At 37.5% G+C, this 23,220-nt stretch overlaps 1 protein-coding gene and 1 pseudogene across 1 annotated transcript; one reads left to right on the plus strand and one right to left on the minus strand.

The window, feature by feature from the left end:
• Window positions 1–1,877: 1,877 nt before the first annotated feature.
• Window positions 1,878–3,203, plus strand: LOC122293771. Its single transcript, XM_043102249.1, has 2 exons — window positions 1,878–1,936; window positions 2,501–3,203. The coding sequence occupies exons 1-2, from the start codon at window positions 1,878–1,880 to the stop codon at window positions 3,201–3,203; spliced, it is 762 nt and encodes a 253-aa protein (XP_042958183.1).
• Window positions 3,204–4,397: 1,194 nt separating this feature from the next.
• Window positions 4,398–5,212, minus strand: LOC122293772 (annotated as a pseudogene).
• Between the last annotated feature and the right edge of the window lie 18,008 nt (window positions 5,213–23,220).

The raw sequence follows: 23,220 nt of genomic DNA on the forward strand, positions 1-23,220 counted from the left end.
TCTCTTCAAATTTTGAGGTTAGCATTTGCAATTTCGAATTTTTTACTATTCTTGTGCCTTCATGTGTAACCTCTAAAATATCCCAAGCTTCTTTAGCAATCTCACACATGGAGATTCTTTTGAATTCTTCGGAGGATACCGCCATGAAAATAGCGTTAAGTCCTTTGCTATTCAAATTGCAATTGCTAATTTCATCTTTTGTCCAAGCATCTATAGATGTCTCAGGTTTAGTCCATCCTCGTTCAACCAAATGCCATACACGTTCATCTAAAGACTTGAGAAAAGCCCTCATACGAACTTTCCAATAAGCATAGTTTTCCCCATCGAAGTATGGTGGAACGTGTAATGACGTCGACATGATCTACAAGGGCACGGATCACACTCGAATGAGTGAACCACGCTCTGATGCCAATTGAAATTCCCAACGTACCCCTGTAAAACCACGAAATTGTCTACCAATTTCCTTGAACAAATAAGTTAGATCTTAATTATCAAGATTATGAAACGAATCAAATACTTTAAAATAAATAATCAAACTTGCAAGACACAAAGATTGGTTACAAAGGGAAACCCTTTAAAGAACTCTTTAAAGGTAAAACCCTACGGGGCAGCCAAACCCAGGAAAAGTCAATCTTATTATTTGAAGAACAATTACAAGCAATAATCAATTACAAAACCTTTGCAATTCGACTCTCTTACTTGCCTAGACAAACGACCCGTTTGTCTTCTACCGCAGTAGCAGCCAGAACCTCTGGCGATCTTCAAATGTTGACTTCCCTTCTGGAACTCTAGAGGCTGAAATCCAATCGATGTTCCTTCACACTCAAAACATGATCACACTCAAGAAGATATGAAAAACCCCATGAAAATTCTCAAGTGAATTTTCTCTCATGAACACTCAGAATCTTCTCTGTAAAATTCATGGCTTGTGGTCCTTGAAAAGATACAAAACCGAATCCCTTTAAATAGAAAGTCTGGAAAGAGTTCTAGTCGCAGTAGGACTCTGCTGACGGTTAGCAACAGACGCGAAAACGTGTTCCGACGAACTGCTAACATTTCGCGATAATATCTTCTGTTATTGACTAAACTCTGTTCAAAAGAGTTCTAGTCGTAGTAGGACTCTGCTGACGGTTAGCAACAGACACGAAAACGTGTTCCGACGGACTGCTAACATTTCGCGATAATATCTTCTGTTATTGACTAAACTCTGTTCAGCTTTCTTCTTGATAAATACCAATCTTCCAGAACTTGATTTTAACCTCAAAGACTTATCTAAACAACACCTAAGACTTCTAGATAGACTCAATATTGTTTAGATACAAATCAATACTTATTTTACATTCATCCAAATTTAATCAAATAATGATAAGATGAACCTTATCATTCATCCAAATTTAATCAAATAATGATAAGATAAACCTTATCATTTAGTCATCTAATCCTAGCCAATTTTTGCCTTTACAGAGATCCTTATCAAAAGTGTTTTACAAGCTACTCCAACATACACGATGAGTATATTCAAACTCCCAGCAAGGCTAACCAAAGAATCGAAATGATGTTCTCTAATTTCTGGTGGAGCCATAAAAAGGAAGGGGGATGAGTTCTTTGGTGGAAATGGGAGAAGCTGGGAAGATCCAAACAAGATGGGGGCCTAGGATTCCGAGATATGCAGTGTTTCAACCGTGCGCTTTTGGCAAAACTAGTCTGGAGAATCTACAAACATCCCTCCTCTCTAGTGTCTCAGGTCTATAAAGAAAAATACTTCCAACATTCCCAGGTCCTGGAGGCTAAAATAAAATCTAGCTCCTCTTACATTTGGCAAGGATTATGTTCAGTTTTGGATCTAGTAAGGAAGGGTTCATTTTGGCGAGTTGGCAATGGTAACTCTATACGAATATGGAAGGATAAATGGCTCCCACAAGAAAATACCTCTGAGGTACAAACCATTCCCAACACTCTTCCACCAGAGTCCACAGTTTCTTGCCGCATTGACTAAACTAATTTTAGGTGGAAAAAAAAAAGATAATCAAAACAATATTCAATCCAGATGAAGCGAAACTAATTTGCACCCTACCAATTAGTCTCAGAGGTGCTGCGGACTCATCAATATGGGGCTATACAAAGAAAGGGACTTTCATAGTTAGAAACGCCTATTTTGTTGACTTGGATTCAAAACATCAAAAATATGGGGAGTCATTTGGAAGCAATCAGGCTGTGAATCATTGGAAAGACATTTGGAAAGTGGAAGTAACGGGGAAAGTAAAATAGTTCCTTTGGAAATCAGCCTCAAATCTCCTTCCTACAAAGGAAAACCTATACAAAAGAAGATTTTGGATAGTCCTCGATGCCCTGTATGCAATACGGATATTGAAACAGTGCTTCATGGCTTATGGGAGTGCCCGGCAGCAAGGGATGGTTGGGGGGAGAGGGACTAACCTGTTGCAAAATGGGAGAAGTTTTTTGATAATTTTGTAGACTTATGGGCTGAATTCTATGACAGACTTGAAGCTAGAAACCTTGATTTGGTAGCTCTAGTCTGCTATAGAATTTGGCAAAGAAGAAATGATCTTATTTTCAAGAATAATTTCCAAGGTCTGAAAGCTCTTATCAAATTTGCCATTTCTGAAATTGAGGTCCTATCTATAAGACAGGGAGAAAAACTAGTAAGGCAAGGACCCGTGATACCTCAAGCTACTGTGTCTTATTGGCAACCTCCTCCACCTACTTGGCTTAAGGTAAATTTTGATGCTAGTTTTAACAAGTCTGAGTTGGTGATGGGAATGGATATTATAGCCCGAGATTCAAATGGTGATCCACATGTTATGTTAGCTACACAAAAAGAATCAGTCTCCTCTGTTTTCTTGGCTAAAGCCTTTGCTTTGTTAAGGGCCTTCACCCTATGCGCTGAAATGGGAATAATGAGGGCTGAATTCAAAGGGGATGCAAAGATGGTTGTAGAAGCAATCAAGGACCCTAATTCAAATTATGCATGGCATGGACAACTCATTGAAGATCTCAAGCATGTACTAGAGACACATCCAAGTTGGAAACTGTCCTATGCCAACAGAGTGAACAACAAAGTAGCGCATGAACTAGCAAAGTTAGCTCTATCTATTGTAAATGAAACCATCTGGAGAGAGGAAGGGCCGGATGTGGTCGCTCCCCTCATATCTTGTGATAGACTTTGTTCCAATGAATTATGAAATACTATATGTTTCATTTCAAAAAAAAAAAAAAAAAACTCCTGGAGATTTATGATTTGGAACATTTGATCAATACAGATTGTTCCATCTTGATCATTTGATCAAAAACCAAATCGAGGATGGTTGGATGAATGATAATGTTGTTATGTATATTGAGAGATTTTTCCTTAGCATTAGTTATGACATAGTGACAAAATGCTTTTAAAATATGAGAACCAATAGATGTATAGCAATCGTGATTTTTTAAATAATGCTAGATGCAAGTTTAAGGCGTGTAAATTCTTTAAAAAAAAAAAGTAGATTTCTTAACGAGTGTCTCACTTTTTGCAAAATGTTTGCAAAGTACTTGGACATCCTAGGCTTACACAAATCATTTTACTCCAAGAAAAATCCCAATGCTATTGTAGTTTGTAATACCCTTGAAAAAGTATCACAGCAACATATGGTCCTAAAATCGTTCCCAACACTATTAGCTAGGGGTCAACACCACACGAGAGTTATGATGGTTGTATTGCTGCAACACGATCATGCCTTATATATGCATGACTAAGTGGTTTGCACAACAAAAGTCTCTTAGGTCTGACTAAGAGTATATTTCAGTTTTCATCTTCTAAGTATATATTTCACGTTTTGTAGTTAGACTTCAAATATGCTATCCGCAATAGAGAAAGTTTTGCTAGACTTTAAACACTTCTTGTACCAGCTCCGATTGACAAATTAAATATTAATGATTATGATCATACATAACTATCACCGAGTAAGCATTTTTCTAATTAAATTAAGCTCAGCTACGACATCTCTCACGTTCATCCATTTTTCTAGTTGTTCAAGAGAACATGCAACTCCAATCTGGAAAATCAAAACCAGGCACTCTTGAGTTTTGTTTCTTCTTGTAATATTGCAGTTATTTTGGCCATTGTTTCTAGTTGTCTCATCTTTCCTTTCCTGAAAAAGACTTGGATCTGAAATCTCTACGATTTCTTGAGACAAGGTTGTCTTGACAAAGAATTGTAGGTTTAGAGTGCCTTGAAAAATTTCATCAGTGGATCTCTTTCCTGTGAACATTTCTGATAGAAAGATCTCATGACTATATATGGGTTAACACTTCATTTCCCACACCATACTCTGAAATTTGAAACATACACTATATTAGATTGTAACATTAGTTTCTCAAAAAAAAAAAAAACATTGACATTAAGAAAGAAAGGATAGAAAGGTATTTTCACCAAGAGCTGCATAACCAATAGTTCCCCTTAATCCAATAGTGCTGGAGTAAGTGGTAGAAGAGTTATAGTTGCTTCCAGGAGAGAATATTGCTATGCCAAAATCACCCATTTGTCCAAGCATTTCACTATCAAGAAGAACATTGCTCGAATTCAGATCACAATGAATGATTTGTATTTAGCAATGATAATGTAGATATTCCAATGCATTTGCAACATCAATGGTGATATCCAACCTTTGAAACATATCTAGGTTTCTTTGGTTTTGATGCACTTCATCTTCTGTAGCAGCTGGATGCAACCATTCTTCAAGGCTTATGTTGATCATGAACTCATAAACTAGAACCTTGAAATCATTACCATGGTAATCAACACTTAAAACAAACTGTAAGAACCTTTACAAGGTTTCGATTTATGATGTTTCTCAAGGCTTCACACTCAACAAGAAAAGCTTTTGAAGGCTCCACGGCACAGGAGGTTGAGGACCTTGACAGCAATTATGGTTCCACTCTTATCAAGAATTCCTATATAGACTGATCCAAAACCACCCACACCCAGCAGATTTGCTGAAGAGAATCCATCAGTGGCTTTTAGGAGACTTTGGTAAGATATATTCAAAAGAAAATTTCCTGAAGAACTTGATATGGACACTTTTGTTTCTCTCTCAAACAAGAAACATACAAAAAGTACAACATCGAAGTTACTCATAATAGTCCCAAAACTATAGATATTATTACCTTCAAGGTTGACGTCAATTTTGTATTCCAAGACTGTTTGAAGTTGCATTTAGGCAAGTTCATATAAGGAATTCCCCCACATAGTTGATTGTTCTCTACAACTAAAGCTAAACTTAAATTCTTGAAAATGCCATCTGTTGGCACCAGCCACTCAAAATTGTTGTGCGATATATTTAAACGCTACAATGAGTTCATATACACAAGAAAGTCAAGGATTCTTCCTGATAAGTTGTTCCGAAAAAGATAAAAAGTTTGAAGTCCTCTCAAAGAGCCAAAACTTGGCAGAATAGATCCTTAGAAGAAGTTTTCTGCCATGGTTAGAACCTAAAACTTAATGAAACTATCAAGACTGCTTGAATTTCACCAGATAACATATTCCCTGCTATATATAATGCACCTAGATTCTTAATATTTTCAATTTCCATGGGAAGAGAACCAATAAGATGATTTAGGGACAATTATAGGAGAATTGATAAGAAGAGAGACCAAAGATTAGTTTGGGTATGGAACCATTGAGATCGTTATGAGAAAGGTTGAGTGAGATCAAAGATTTGCAATTGCTTAGACTTGATGGGACGCTTCCGCCAAGGTTATTTACCCCTAAAACCAGTTCAAGTACCAAAGTTAAATTTCCGAGAGAGTGTGGGATGTTCCTTGAGAGATTGTTTTGTGCTAGATCCAATCTCTTTAACCTATGAAGCCTACCGATAACGGTCGTAATGTTACCTTACACTAGGTTCTCTTCAAACTTGAGTACTTCTAAGTTGACAAGATTCAAGATCCCACTTGGAATCATTCCAGTTACTTTGTTTGCACTTATTACAAACATTTTTAGGGTCAATGACAAGTGACCAATGCATTTTGGTAAGACAACCAAAATTGTTGGTTTGTATTACAAAACCCTCTAACATGGTTGCATTGGTCAAAGAGCAGATAAAACTCAATGCATGATCAACTTCTCCACTTCCCCCCACGTTGTTTCTAAAAGTAGTAAATATTTTGAGCCTATGCAGCTTTTCCAAAGAAGGCACATTTCCAATAAATTTGTTTGCTGTAATTTGAAGTACATCTAAATTTGAGGCATTGGATATTGAAGGACGAATAGAACCAATAAATTGGCTATATGCAATGGATAAGTCTAGGAGATTAGGAAGAGTAGTTATGCCCAACTCGAATGGAAGTCTCCCTCTCAATTGATTAACTTCTACATGAAAAAATCTAATAGAAGAGAGATTGAAGATTGACATAGGGATGTTACCTGAAAGCTTACTTTCAGAAAGTACAATAGTTGTAAGGTTTTTGAGTTGGCCTAGTGCATTTGGAATACTCCCACCCAAATTATTTGTGAATGCAACAAATTCTTCAAGTGAAGATAAGTTCCCAAGAGATGGATGAATACTTCCTATTAGTCTGTTGTTGGTTGCATAAAATTCTCGAAACTTTGACAAGAAGCTAAACTTAGTTGGGATATCTCCAACAAATTGGTTATAAGAAAGTATGATGCCTTCTCGATGTTAGAGCAATTAGATAAATTGGAAGTGATTCTGCCAACCATCAAATTGTTGTGCAAATATAATATCTTCAGTTGATGGAAACAGCCTATTTGTGGAGGAATTTCATGTCTAAAGCTATTGTTTTGGAAAAGTAAAATCCTTAGAAAGCTCAAATTTCCAATGAAAGGAGATATAGAGCCTGTGAGTTTCCGAGATGCCAAAATCAACTCAATGACCCCAAGTGTCGATGACCGCATGTAACACCATACCATAGGCAAAAGTGGGGGGTTTCATTCCATGAGCTGAAAACCATGAAAGGATCATGGCTTATTGTGGCCTTGAATTCAAGCAAGGCTAGTATATTAGTTTCTTTTCCAACCATGGCATATCTACTGCAAGAACCAAAGCACAAGACAAAAGCAACAACAAGGATGCAAAAAGCAAACCAATAGGCTAGTGAAGTACTCAAGGTGGGAATTTGCCCCATAATGCCGGAAAAAGTCTCAAGGAGATGAAATGAAGAAGGCTATAAACTAGTTGTTTCGGCAAGTCAAGGGATTAGAAACAAATTTCTAGAAAAGAAAATGGACATCTCCTCTCAATACATTTCATTGATTTCATTATTTAATATTTATTGATGTCAAGACAAATAAGCAAAATAAAAAAGAATGAATACTACTTCTTATTACTCATAAAAGAAAAGTGGTCGGACCACTAGCCTCATTATTGGTATTGTTGCGACAAATGGAGATTTTAGAATTGTCAAGAAGTGAAAAAAGATAATAAATAAATTTTAGCAATCACACAAGATACCAAGATTAAATGGTTTGAATTGCAGAAAAGTCTACATTTATTGACGGAGATGATCTCAAAGGAATTCACTAATCAGAAGTAGAGTACATAAGAGTGTAAACAAATCACTCAAACCCAAAGACCCAATACACCAAAGCCTCACAATCTCATTAAAGAGAAAACACCAAATTGACTATTCGTGTGTATCTTGAGATCTATGCTCTGTATTCTCAGTTCTAAATTTTCAGATGAACGCTCTTATAGGTGAGAGTTGCATGTTTTTGAACCTGAAGATGGACAAAATAGAACAAACGTTAATTTAGGTAGAAAAATCAAGCCTTGCACGTAGGAGTCATAGGTTTCACTTTTGGTTTACAAGACTTGTATGTGCTAATCAGAGAAGTTGCTAGTTGATCTCATCCGGAAGAGGTTTTTGAAGTGTGGCCAAGAAAAAAGAAAAAGATTTCTTGGGTAACTTTTCAGTTTGGATTGGAATGCGAGTTAGAAACAAAGATACTCCCTCGTCAGGGTTGTGCATATGACCCGAAAATCCGATGGGTCCTATTAAAATGACCCAATCCAAATCGGCTTTTATTTAGTTGTTTCTAACATTCAATATTTCTTTGGTAGCTATATATTTTGGAACCAATGATATCTTTTAATTTGTTATTAATATAGAATATTCGCCATTATAATGTACTATGTCGTGTGTATATATATGTATGTATACATATATGTATAGCATAATAATAAATAACTTCCTCCTGGAATATTACAGTAAAGGTAAAAAATTATACATAATTTGAAAAGTACATACAAATTAAATAAAACTGATCATATATTAAATATTAAAAGTTTCAAGTTGAACAAATAGGTACTGGATAAATGATTTTTCTACTATACTAATTGCATTTCTTTAGGAATTGTGAACAACGTATTTTCCTCAAATTCCTTGACAAATGAAAAATCACAATCTGGCAGTTATGGGCACTCATGATGTTCTGTCGTATTCTTTGTAAACATACAACAAACACTCCCCCAAACCTCCAACGTTCTGATGATCACTCGCATCGGACGTACATAAACAAAGGAGGTTGATTATGTTCATTATCAACGAATCCAAAACATCGGGCGTTGTTGAAAACAAGATGAAACATTTAAATTATTTAAAGGAAGAAATTAAATACAAAAGAATTGAAGAACAACTACCTGATAAAAATTCTTCAACAAAAGGTTGAAAGATTTCAAGAAAAAATCAATGAGGAAGTCATATTAGGAGCTTATCTTAAGGGAAAAAAAAATATTTTGAATTATGTTACATTAACTAATTCTTCAAGATAAAAGAGTCATAACGAGTGAAAAAAAAAAAAGAAAAAAAGAAAAAAAGAAAAGCTATTTGTGACGAGAATAGATTTGTTTTGATAAAAAAATAACTAACAACAAATAAGCAGTTTTCTTGTTGATATATATATTTATGTATGTATGTATATATGTAAGAGTCTCTATCTCAACCCAGCCGATGTGACATATTTGTAAGGCTGAAAGTTTAGCACATTTGTCCCATAATTCAAAAGGCATGAAAATGACCCTCATAAGATCTAAGAGCCCCTCTACAAAATATTTATTCTCAATTTCCCCACTTCCCCCCAAGCTACTATGAAAAGCAGTAAATGTTTTAAGCCTATGCAGCTTTTCCAAAGAAGGCACATTTCTAGTAAATATGTTCGCTACAATTTGAAGTACCTCCAAATTTTAGGCATTGGATATTGAAGGAGGGATGGAACCAGTAAATTGGTTAGAGGCAATGGAAAAGCATAGGAGATAAGGAAGAGTACTTATGCCCAAGTCCCAAAATAGACTCCCTCGCAATTGATTGTGCAATACATTAAAAACTCTAATAGAAGATTGATGGAGGGATGGTACCTGAAAACTTATTTTCAAAAAGTACAATAGCTGTAAGATTTATGAGTTGGCCTTGTGCACTCAGAATACTCCCACCCAAATTATTTAAGGGTACATAAAGTTCTTCAAGTGAAGATAAGCTTCCAAGAGATGGAGGAATACTTCCTGTTAGTCTATTGTTGTGTGCAAAAAATCCTCGAAGCTTTGACAAGAAGGTAAGCTTAGTTGGAATAGCTCCAACAAATTGGTTATAAAAAAGTAAGATGATTTCAATGTTAGAGCAATTTGATAATTTGGAAGGGATTCTGCCAACCATCGAATTGTTGTACAAGTATAACATCTTTAGAGCCTACGAGGTTCAAAGATGGTAGGCGCAACTCAGTGACCCTTTGTTACTGATGACTGCATGTAACGCCGTACCACAGGTAAAAGTGGGTGGTTTCATTCCATGAGCTGAAAACCATGAAAGGATCATGGCTTATTTTGGCCTTAAATTCAAGCAAGGCTACTTGGTCAGTCTTATTCCCGGCCATGGAATAGGTACTACAAGATCCAAAACACAAAACACAAGACATAAGCAACAAGAAGAATGCAAAAAGCAAACCAATAGAGTAGTGAAGTACTCGAGGTTGGAATTAGCCCCAAGATGCCAGGAAAAATCTAAGGAGATTAAATGAAGAAGTCTAAACTAGTTGTTTTGCAGCTCAATGAATGAGAAACAAATTCCTAGAAATGAAAATGGACACCTGCTCTCAATCTTACCATCTTCAGCGCATCTTCTTCAATTATATATGGCATGTGATAAAGGACTGAATATGAAATAATAAACATTGACCATGTACTTGAGTCAATAGTTGGCCGATCACCAACGCGTGAAGACTACATATGTTTCATTTTGATCGGCGCATGCTGGTCACGTCTTGCTCATTTTTTAATGTCATTTGGGGAGACCCAGTGGCCATTACGTAGAAGTTGCTAAGGACGTGTTTCACCACCAACCACACGGATGACCTACAACTAACAAAAGGATAGCACTGGATGCCTTGGCGACACTCAGACGCCAAAGTCAGAATAATAATATGAGAGTCAAATTATGTAGTCAATCAAGTTTAGAATTTGTTACCTCTTGTAAGCTACCATAAAGATTATTTCCTTGGAGTGACAGGAGCCCAATTAGCCTTGTAAAACCTTTTCCTTTTAGGAGTGTGAATCCATATCCTTCTTCGGAGTGTGAGTCCATCTGTCTTATCTCTTATTTACTTTATCTCTTAGCTAAAATTGTGGGGGCTCAAATATTCCTTCTAGTTACCCCGCTAATTTTCTTTGTGCTGGCACATGGGAAATTAAATGCTTTGCATTATTTGTACTTTCCTTTTACCCCGCTGGCTCGTGAGCATTTGCTTGCTTTTGTTTTTCCCTACCTCATTGAGGATTCATGCTAGTTAGTGCGTGTGGATGTCTTCATTTCCTTTTGGTTAACTAGTTTTTCCCTACCTCACTGTGAACAAGGCTCGACCTTTGGTGGTTCGGCCTTTTGGTTGTCTTGGTAATCTTCAAGTCAACTGTGATGAAGTAACCTGCAGAAAAAACAATTCTGGTAGCTGTGAAGCCTTAGAAGGCCTTGATAATCTTCTAGTCAATAATCTACAAAATAAATTTAGAAACTTGGTCACCGATTTCCCGCTCGGTTCCTGGTTTGTTGTTCGGTCCTGAGTTTGTTATTTGGTCCTTGGTTTGTTGTCCAGGTAAGAGAGGTTGGGCAGTCTAGAGAGTTGCCCGCCTATTAGGCGTATGGGAGGTAGGACGATCCTTAACCTTTTTTGCCTATTGGCTCGTCATGAGGGAGGTCAGGCAATTAGATAACTTGTTCCACCTGTTGACTCTCAGCGAGATATGAATGAGGTCAGGCATCACAAGTCTTTGGACTCATCATAGGTGTTTAAGGGTGGCATGGTCTGATGACCTTTTGTGCCCTTTTTACATGGCACCGTGAGTCATTTAGGCTAATCATTGGTGTATGGAAGGATGCTCGAATGCACTGTTGTGGCAGGAGGCTGAGTTCAATCTCCCTGACAAGTTTTCATCGAAAACCAAATAGGTTAGTGTAATACAAATTACAAGTTTGAGATTTGTAAACCTAAGCCATTCCACTAGAGTATGACGAAAGCTAGTGAGACATGGGTGATGCTTATGGGCAGCCATGCTTTGGCATTGATGAAGGCCTGGGATGCCCGCAATTGATACCAAGTGGTCTACTCTGATGCAAACAGACTAAGAAGCCTACATAGCGCCTGGGAGGGGCTTTGTGGCTGGTGCTCCATGTCTCATGGGTGATTCTAATGAAGTATACTCCCAGAGCATATAGCAACTCGGATTCTCGTGGACTCTCGAGGAGTTTCTGTGGGAAAAATCTCTAAAAACCCAATTTGTTAATAGAAATAAAATTACAATGGCAAGTTTCAAAGAGACATACTAGGATGATCTAGCCAATGCCTTGCTTGTATGAATTAGGACTCATAGTTGAGCCTAAATGCCTGAGCAATTGAAGTGCATTATTTTTGTCTCCATGTTCGATTGTGCTAAGTACAGGGTGATTTAGCTGCTTTTTGTGGTCTGTGAGACCTCCACGCCCATTCGTTTGGTTGCACCAAGTCCTAAGAAGTTCTTCACAAAAAACAAAATAGGTAGTTATAATACAAATTACACGTTTGAGATTTGTGAACCTGAGCCACCCTGCTAAAGCGTGGCAAATGCTGGTGATATATGGGCAATGCCCATGGGTAGCCATGCCTTGGCACGAGCAATGGCAGAACCACATATGCTTTCCACAGAGACCAAGGTCTGGTTGCATGGTGGCAATGTCGATTTTGCTGCTCATCGAGAGGCATTGGTCTGGTTACTTGCCCAAAGTGTTGGCCTTGTTTGCTCGCCAAGAGGCACGGGTCTTGTTACCCGCCGAGGGGTGTGGGTCTTGCTCTCGCAAAGTGGCACGGGTCTTATTGCCCGCCAAGTGGCATTGCCCATCATGAAAGTAGCTAGCAACCGGGATATATTATCTGCACTTGTGTGACTCTGGCAAAGTGTTGATCGCCATAAGGGTGGTGAGATGCATTTCAGTTATGTTCGCTGTGGCATTGCAATGGAGTTATGGTTTCGATCTATTGTGTAGATCAGATCTTTCAAAATTATGTGGGTACATGGCTCCTATACGCAGCAGTCAGCCAGCATTGTGCATCCCATGCACATTGCAGGTTTTAGGTGGAACATGCATGTATGTGTATTTTGGCCAGTAGGGCATGCATGTACCCATAGAATACATCATGTATCTACTCTATTCCTCACATGTTTTCCCATTCCAATGAGCTAGAGAATATTTTTGTACCTATTCCAGTGTATCGATTTGTGGCATGAGGTTTCCATATGGATTTGTGGAGAGGAGCACTAACAAACTCCATGGCGAATAAACTCAGTGGGTAGCTACTTTGTTATGAGTAGTTGAGTGAGTTGCCTATAGTGCGCATGGGCGAGAACGGCTAGGGACTTTGGCGAGCAGCACTGTGAGGTGTCTAGACCTCCTTTCCGGCAACATAAATATCTGGCAAAGTAGGTGGCGGTTGAGCTGGTTCCCTTTTGTTGCTCGCCGTCATGCTCCCAATGTTCACATGGTACACAACCCTCATGGTGTACTGCTGGTGCAACGATAGGTTGAGACAAAAGTCCCTGACATGCACTGTGCATACCATGCACAGTGTGGGTAGCAGGTGCAGGATGGCAAGAACGATGAGGTGCATGGCGAGCGAACAGTTGGCGTTGAGTGGTCTCTTTTGGTGCGCACGGGCTAGAACGGCGAGGTGCATGGCGAGGAGTAGTTGACGTCGAGTGGTCTCTTGTGGTGCTCATGGGTGAGAATGGCGAGGAGCTCCAGGGGTCGGGAACCAGTAGGCCAACACAGACGATGTCGACGACAAACGATGCCGATGAGCAAGGTGGTGGTCGGCAATGGGCTGGCCGGTGCATGGATGCCTAGTTTGGTGGTCCTTCGATGGTGTGCATCCTCTGCCTGTGCTACACCAGACGCAACTAGGTACCAGTGTTGGGGAACCACCCCACCGGCTATAGAAACTGCAGTCAGTGCAGTTGGTGGGTGGTGGTCACCCTGCAAGCTCACAGACGCTTGTGTGTGGGCCTCCGGTAGTTTGTTGCTCTCTGCCCACATTGTGGATGACGTGCACAACACTTCGATTCAGTGAGTTTAAGGAAAAAGCCTTCGTCGTTGCTGTATCACCGGTGGGTCACCAATGGCTACGGCTTCCGCATGGTGGAGGAAGTGGGTGCATGCCGTGTACCCGTTCCTAGGTATGTAGTGCATGGTGCACGTGTGTAGTGCATCTGTTTCTTGTGTTCTTTCTCTACGTATAATATATGGTGTATATATATATTATTTGCCGCAGCATTAGTTTGTAAACAAAAAGAAAAAGAACAAAGTTGAGGAGATCTTAACTGATTTGTGGAAGACATTCTTATGAGTCGCGAAATTCCCCTACTCTCCTTTCCGGTATTAAGAAATTGCGGTTTGTGTGCAATTGTGTGGTGGCTAGTGTGTGAAAATCACGTTGAAGTCTATATTTATCCCACAGACAGCGCCATTATTAAGGACATATTTCACCATCAACCACACGGATGACCTACAACAAACAAAGGGGCAGCACTGGATGCTCTGGGGACACTCCGATGCCAAAGTCAGAATAATAATATGAGAATAAGAGTATGTAGTCAATTAAGTTCAGAATTTGTTACCTCTTGTAGGCTATTTATAGTGATTATTTCCTTGGAGTGATAGGAATCCAATTAGCTTTGTAAAACCTTTTCCTTTCAGAAATGTGAGTCCATCTCCCTCATAGGAGTGTGAGTCCATCTTTCTTATCTCTTATTGACTTTTTCTCTTAGCTAAAATTGTGGGGACTCAAATATTCCTTCCAGAAGTAATCTTGCCCTTAAAATGAGTTAGAGGTGAAGTCTGGTCTTGTACTTGAGCAGTGGGAAAAGAAGTCTGATCTTGAGGTGTGGATTAATGTATCCACCACAATTAATGTATCCAAATAACTGGTATTATTACTTGTTTGGCCTAAGGAGTTTGTATTCCATTCACAATCTAATGACGACTATGTCTTTAGTCTTTCGGTCAGTCATATTGATTTAGCGTTTTGATAAGTGTTAGGTTTACAAGAATAAATATTACTAAAACAAGTTAATTATATAATATGTCAATCTATTTTACAATAATAACAAATTTATAATCTAATAAATTTATATTAAATTATATGAGTTTATAAATTTATATAAAAAATTTATTTCTGTGTAGTTTTTTAGATAGCTTTCAGTTTTGGTCAATTGGTCCAATATGTAAAAGTTTTCTAAAATAATACATAAAAAATAGCCAATCTACTGCTCAAACCATTGCTTAGGGTAAAAGGTGAATGACGATCCTTCTATTGAAAAGATTTGAAAATCAAGAAATTAAAGATAACCCGAACCCTGAACTTGGGGTTGTCGAGCTATTATTTTGTTTCATTCGTAATCTTTATTTCTAAATTAAATTATATATATTAATAATTAATTTTATTTTTATTTTCTTTCTATTGGACATGATCAGTATCCTTCTGTTCACTTGCTTAGCAAATTTTTTTTTTCTTCCTAACAAACACTTGGCAACATCATAACTATTCATTTATGTTCCATTAAAATGAAAGGACAGGATTAATTAAAACAAATTAGGCATCCTAGTCCCCACTCACTAGGTCATGCTTATGGAATGTGGTTAAAAAAAAAAAAAATTAACCATAAAAAAAATTATACAAAAAGAAAAAAAGTTATTTCTTTTCTGAATTAGGAGTGGCACTACTGCCACCAGTCCCAGCTCCCGCCGAGTTTCTGTTAGTTATGTTAGTGTGTTCTCTTTTTGTTTTTTTCTTTCCATGTACTTTTTTTAATACTTTTAAATATATTAACGGTGGCTCCTAGCTCCCAGTGGGACTAGCATTATTCTCATAATTAGATAGGCTAAACTTGGCCGTTGAGGCTAAAGACTCTAACCCAACTTTCTAGCATTGGGTTAATGTTGGATTGTCAAGTGGGACAAAGCAAAGGAAATGTAACGTGGATTTTATTTTGATCTCCCCCCTTTGATAATATAAGAGAAATAATATAAATTTGAGGTCATAGAGTGCATAAATACTGTGCAATTCTTTTTAAAAAAGTGAATAAATACTAGAGTTAATAACATCATCAGCCGGAATAGCTCTCCTTCTAGCTCTCCAAACAAAAAAAGACATTTTTTGGAATCCATTCTTTCCATAGCCATTTTTTCCAAGAACACACTTCATCCCTGTTTCTGATTAACTGCCATGTTAACTTTGTGGGGAATTCCCCATTTATTGTATGCTGCCATACGCATATATTAGTTCCTGGTTTAAGCTGCACACTTGAAGCCACAATTTTGGCCAAAATAGCGTCATTTACCAACGGCTGTATCCGATTCAATATAGGCCTCGACTCATCAAACATGTCTTTAACCTGCAGCTTCTCATTTTCAATAATAGACATAGACACTTTTAAGGAACCATCACCTAACCAATTTTCCATCCAAAAATTAACATTTCCTTCCCGAATTAACCACTTCGAATTATTTAGCACTTTTGGCATAAGAGCTATAATTCCTTTCCAAAATCTCGATCCTCTATTTTTCTGCTTAACTGAAAACACATGATCATTTCCAACATATTTTGAAGCAAAAAAATCAGACCACATCGTACCTCCTTTAATTAATTTCCAAGCAAACTTCATAAGTAAGGATTCTTGGACTTCATGAAATGCCCGAATACCAAGCCCTCCCTCCTCCACCGGTAAACAAATTTGTTTCCACGAAATCCATTTCCTTTTTTTATTTTCTGCCGAGTATCCCTATAAAAAATTTGACAAAATCTTCTTAAGCCCCGAAATAATCCCTTTTGGAATATTCAACACCGATAACATATGAATAGGCATACTATTGAGCACATGTTTGATAAGCACAATTTTTCCCCCAAAAGATAAAATTTTACTCTTCCATCCAACTACTTTCTTCTGGACTTTAGCCAAAAACGGATCAAACATATTATTTTTCATGCGCACCCACATATAGAGGCACCCCCAAGTAGGTGCACGTCCAATTTCCTTCTATGAAACCAGAAATATCTTTCAAAGCCATCTTTCTTTCCGCCGAAATAGAAGAGAAAAAAATAGACAACTTAATTGAATTAATTAGTTGGCCCGACATGATTTCATATCTCCTCAAAACCTATATAATATTACTCATAGATGCCCTTCCTCCATTAGCAAAAATAAGAAGATTATCCGCATGCAACAAATGGGAAATCACATAACCTCCACTAGAATGAAAAGGTTTAATATAGCCCGACTAGAAATCTTTTTTTAGCATACGCGATAAAATTTCTTTCGCTAAATAAATAAATAAGGTGAGAGAGGATCACCTTGTCGAAGACCACGCGAAACCTTGAAAAAACCTCTAGTGCAACCATTAAGCATCACTGAATAGTAAGGGGATGAAATAGCATTAAAAATGATGCTACACCATCTTTCCGAAAAACCCAACTTCTGAAGTACCGTCAATAAAAAGCTCCAATTAACCCGATCATAAGCTTTTGCCATATCAATTTTTAGCATCACATTTCCACCTCTTTCTTTCCTGTTAATACCTTGAACTAATTCCTGAGCAATCGACATATTATCAAAAATACTCCTTCCCCTAATGAATGTAGCCTGCTCAGGGGAGATGATTTTATCCAGGATCGGAGCCATTTGAAAAACCATAATCTTTGTCATAATTTTGTACATGACTGAGCAAAGACTAATAGGCCGAAATTGACTGAAGCCCACAGGTTCATCTACCTTCGGAATCAGTACTAAGTTTGTAGCACCAAAGAACGTAGAAAATGGTTGACCTGCAAAAACATCAGAAGCCATTTCTAACAGATCATTTTTCACAATATCCCAAGTTATCATGAAGAAACTTGCAGCAAAACCATCAGGCCCCGGGCAGCTATCTGTTGGAATCGACCATAAAGCATCCTTCACCTCCTTTAAAGAAGGTTCAGTACATAACATCTCATTCTCAGACCCTGAAACAACCTGATCAATTAAATCTATATCGGCCGAGTCCCAATTGACCCTTGACGTCACAAGTAACTCCTGGAAAAAACGGACTGCCTCCTCATGTACTGCTTCCGAAGATGTGAGTAAGGTACCGTCTGTCAACCTCATATTTACAATGTTCTTACTTTTCTTCTTTAGCCGCATAGAAGCTTGAAAGAATTTAGTATTAGCATCCCCCTCAGCCATCCATTTAATTTTGGATTTTTGACATGCCAACATCTCTTCTCTATGAACCCATTGAAGATGTTCCTGCTTATATTTTATCAACTCATTATCTATTTGCTCCGAATAAGAATTCGTAATATTAAGTTCCAAGTCCACAATACGGTCTTCCAGCTTTTTGAGTTCATCCTCTACTCGACCAAAAGTTTGTTTGTTCCACTTCCGTAAAGCACCTTTCAGTAATTTTAATTTCCTGCTTATTCGAACCATAGCACAGCCATTAATACATGAATTCCACACTTCTTGTACCAGAGGAATAAAACTATCATGCGAACCCCATATACAAAGAAATCTGAACAGACGAACACAAAGCTCCTGATCTCGATTTAATTTTATCAACATTGGTGCATGATTAGATGACGACCTCGGCAAATAGGATAGCTGTACATCTACAAATAAATTCGAAAACAGCAAGTTAACCATCACACGATCCAATCTTGCCCAAATTCTACTACCTCCAATTCTTTCATTACACCACGATAATTTATTACCATTACAAGGAAGATCCATTAACGCACAGTCTTGGATACAATCATTAAATTCTCTTTTCGCACGAGAGGCCTGTAAAAGCCCCCCTACCTTTTCATTATCACACCGAATAATATTAAAATCTCTCCCAACAAACCAAGGACTACTACTAAAATTCTGCCCTCGCAAAAAATCCCAAAGCTCCAATCTCTTAGCTCGAAAACAGCTCGCTTAAACAACCGTAACAAGAATTTTATGATTTGCTTTGATAAACCATCCACTAATTGCTTGATCCGACATAGGTATGAGTTCAAAGTCAAACTCATCCTCCCAAAAAATCCATATTTTTCCTCCAACCCCTACATTATCAATAAAAGACTGCAACTTCATCCATCGCCCCCATCTACTGCATTTATTCACTTGAACAAAAGGTTCTAAAATGGCCACCATTGATGGACGACTTTTATTCAAAATACGTCGAAGCCTACTTTTTGACGAAAGAATTCCTCTAATATTCCAAATCAGAATATGCATCAAAATTAAATAATTTTTTTGAGCGAGTCCGCCGCTCAAGCCTCACAATAGATTTCTCCTTCCTTAACCCATTCAAATTTTTCAGAGGTACTTGCATCTCAGGTTCGGATTTGAAATTTTTTTCTGCTAGCTCATTCAACCCATCCTCATCATCTCCCTCAGATCCTTTTCTATACGGAACAGCTGCAATTGCCATGTCCTCCCCATCCAACAGGAATTCTCGATCCCCCACCTCACCTAATTCAAACTCCAACGCCTCGTCCACCAAACAAAGTGAGCTTCTCGGTTTAGCATGCACATTAATTTCCTGATTGACCTCTTCAGATACTTGCTCTATGATATCAACCCATTTCCTTCCCTGGTTTCTTTTTTGAGTATTCTGAGGTAACACTTCATGTAGCCTTTCATCACGAGTTAGATCATCTCCTCTTCTAGCCTGAACCTCTCCACCTTCAATACACAGCTCAGGTAATATTTCATCACGTTGCATATCCTCCCATTTATCATATAATTCCCCCCCTGTGACACGAACCACACGTTTTTTCCATGAGTTTTCTTACTCTCATCCAATGTAGAACTCTGTTTTAGCTTTTTATCTACCACTGGACGTTCACGCCTCAAACACTTTGCTTCTAGATGTCACTGTTTTTTACAAAACACACAGAATTTTGGGAGAGATTCGTATATTACCTCCTGATAACGACTCGTAGAAAGGCCCGGTGTACCCAACCAAAAAAAGGGGCTAGGAAACATTCACTTCAACACAGATTCTCGGAGCCTCTGGCTGAGTCACACACGCCGTGGCGTTATCTCTCTTCAAGTACCGACCAAACCCATTCCCAATACTCCTTAAAATTGATTCCTGGAAAAAATTTGGTGGCAAACCCGGTAATGTAATCCATACAGGAACCCATGGCATATCATCTTCTTCATTGAAATCTGAAGTCCAATGAGACACACGAAACGACACCCCATGAATCTCAGAATTTCCTCTTGCCATCACAGAGATGAAATCCTCTTCTTTCGCCATCCAAACCAGTACATTCCACGGATTCCTTAATTGCCCAATCACCAGTATGGATTTCAACCCCCATCTCGTCTTAATAAAACCCCAAACGTGATCCAGCGAAGGTCTACGTCTAAGGAATTTCAGCACCACAGAAAACCGAAACGGCTCAGCAGATTGTTGAATCTCCACCTTTGTAAAGTGAAAATACATTTCTCCATCTTGAAACCGCGGTTCACGTGCAGGAAGATTCACATTAGGAAGGAACTGTGGGTTCGCAGCAACCACCTCCGCAAAACCCAGAACAGGATGCCCTCCCACACTGCTCGTAATCGTCCCCCCTGTTCTCCATGAAGTCCAGGATCTTCACCAACGCCTTGCCCTGCCCGGGGCGGCAAGGATCAGGCTGCTGAAAGCATGCAACCCTAGTCGCCCAACCAGAATAGAGAGAAAATAAAAATAAAAATAAAAATCTCCTTGCCACGTCAGCCCCCTTTTAATGCTAGTTAATAGTGTCTCGTTCTTCACTTTGCTACAAATTGACTAGTCTCCTCTGTGCATGACCCAACTCCTAAGCGTCAAATCCTTTAGGTTGGCCACACTCCTCCGTGGCTCCGCCAATCAATCGCAGAACCAACAATATTTCTTAGGAGCTTTTCTATCGCACGAGATGTTTATATAAAATGAAAAAATATTACAAAATCATAAAGCATTTATAAAATTAAATCTCAATAATTTGTCAAATAATGTAGAAATACAATTTTAAAAATACAACTTAATGTTTTTTTTTTCAGATTTTTTAAAACAATATTTCATAGAATAATATTTATCCATTATTATTTTTGTAAATATAAAATATTTATAAATTGTTTTCTTCATAAAAACTATCAAGTGATCTTTGATTTAGAATTACATCTTTCATTCTAATATCTAAGTTATTTCATCAAATTTCATAGAAAATCTATCATTAAGCACAGAATACTACAATTGAGACCTTAAATAAACTTTTCCTTACTCAATTGAGTAGAGGATAAATCATCTCTACTATTTTTCATACAAATCATCAATTTTAAATGGTTTTTCTAGTATTTTCACCTTGGATTCTATATTAATAAACTTAATATTGTATAATAAAAAACTATGGATTCAATGTTAATAGTTTATTATTTCTCCTAATCTTAGTTTTAATTTAAATTTTGTGTGGCCGCATCCTTGAAAAATATAGATAATATATAGAATTTATACAAATCTAGAGGTTATAGGAAAAAAAAAAAAAATTAAAGAGAGACATTTCTATATATATTAAAATTCTACAAAATTTTAGAATTCATATGGGAATAATTAAGGAAATTATAAGTTTTTTTTTTTGGGGGGGAGGGGGGGAGGGTAACTTCTATATATGTGAAATTATGTATAAAATTTACGGGCTATTTTGAATTTTGAAAAACCATGGCCCCCTCAAGCTATATGTAGATCCACCACTGCAGCCACTCAAGTGAACTCCTCAGCATCATCTATGGTAGATGCTTTCATTTTCCCGACCCACTGAGTTTGTTCTTAACTACATGCTCCTCTCTTTTACATTTATAAACCTTCTGGTTAGGGGAAAAAAACAAGTTCATAGAAAAATATATGCCAAAGAAAACGGTATATGAATGTGATCATTAACATGAGAAAATTCTGGGTACTTCACCCTAGGAACAATAAACATAAAAATAAAAAATAAATAAAAAGCACCATCCACTAGAAGCAGCTTTTAGATTGATTAAAGAAAAATACAAGTAAATGGGTCATACAAGACAAATTATATAATTTTTTTAAATATATTTTTCTTCTTTTTATGGAGTGCTGGCCGAATTCATTGCATAATCAAAGTTTAAAGATGGTTGAGTAATTTTCAATCATCTGCCTAAACTGGCTTTCATTTCCTTTTGTGGCATTATGATATAGGCATGCGCGCAAAGTTTCTAGGACCCAGGACTCACGTTGAACAACATGCCTAGCCATCTCTGCTATTTTCCTTTCTTTTTATTTTTTTCTCATTATCTTTATTTTATACATGGTTCATGGGGATGTCTTTTTCATGATAGTTGTGGAAAAGGTTCCCGCTAAATTAATGTGAAATAACTGAAATTGTATGCTTAGCAAAGATGTTTGATCGAAGTAAAATATTTTTTAACTAACAAATTTTCTTTTAATTCGCACCCCCACACAATGGTGACGTGGACAATAATTTTTTTTTTCCCAGCGATTAACCATCGTTGCCAATAGTCCAATTAAATGACCCTGCGACAGATTGGTTTTAAAACTCATGGTAATTTTTAAATCGTTGGCAAAAGTCTATCTTTGCCAACGAAATTATTTGCGGCGATTAGGAAATTGTCTGAATATTAGTCCATATTTCTTGTAGTGACCGTAAGTTAATACATTTATTGAGTTACTGTAGCTCAATTAAATTTATATACCAATGTTTAATCGAATTTTTAAGGGCCATATGAATTAAATTTTAGCTAAAAATATTAGAGGTGTTCTCGGCCACGGAAACCAACTTACGTCACAAATCTTAGCTAGCTCCAAATTCTGAGTCTCCAAAAAAAATATCCCAACACTAATATCAATGATATTTCTACAAATAAAAAAATAGAACTTAAAATGAAAAAAGAAAAAGAAAAAGAAGACTGGAAATTCAAGTTGGGAATGGTCCGTCCTTTTCGGTGGGCCAAGCTCGCATGTGGTGGACGAAATAGCAATACAGGCATTAAATTAGCTTGAGAGCGATAGGCCAACGTACAAATCCTTGTTGAGCATCAATATGTAATGCCAATGTGAAATGACTCCTTTTGGCATAGAATAATGCTAAAGGTAGCCGACATGGGAAAACATGGGGTAATCGCCGCCCATGTGGCAATAACAAAACGATGACATTTCATGCTTCTCCCGAAATCCTCTTTCCCTCATCTCCAACACTATATTTTGTTCATTTTTCTCTCTCAAATTTCCCTTTCCTCCTCTTTCTGCTTTCTCCCTTCCAATTGCTCATATTCATATTCACATATTACAAGACCCATGAGGACTTACGAGCGACAATTCTTGAGATTTGCAAACAGATTTTCCTTTTATGAGCAAAGTACTCTTAAACATACACTTATTTGCAAGTTCATATTTTTTTCTATATGATTTTGTCCAAAATTGGATATCAGAACTACCTTTCTCATTTCAAATTTGAGGAAACATAAACATTGGTGAAATGTCATCCATTATACTTGAATTATACAGGTATTTGTAGCAGTCTTCTTCACATCTCATTGTTTATGGCTCAAAACAGTCTTCTTCATAGCTCCCACTGAGACTAAAAACTGATCAAGGAATAATAAAGTTTTCATGTCGTCTGGTTGGAGTCATCTGGATTTTTGGAGCTACAAAGATGAT

The sequence above is a fragment of the Carya illinoinensis genome, chromosome 14 (assembly GCF_018687715.1).
Source record: "Carya illinoinensis cultivar Pawnee chromosome 14, C.illinoinensisPawnee_v1, whole genome shotgun sequence".
In the NCBI taxonomy this organism is placed as follows: Eukaryota; Viridiplantae; Streptophyta; class Magnoliopsida; order Fagales; family Juglandaceae; genus Carya; species Carya illinoinensis.

Bases quoted from the DNA above. Each gene is read 5' to 3' on its own strand.
- LOC122293771 (XM_043102249.1), top strand. From the start codon at position 1,878: ATGGTAACTCTATACGAATATGGAAGGATAAATGGCTCCCACAAGAAA. The intron at 1,937-2,500 runs GTACAAACCATT...ATTCTATGACAG, and splicing joins CACAAGAAAATACCTCTGAG to ACTTGAAGCTAGAAACCTTG.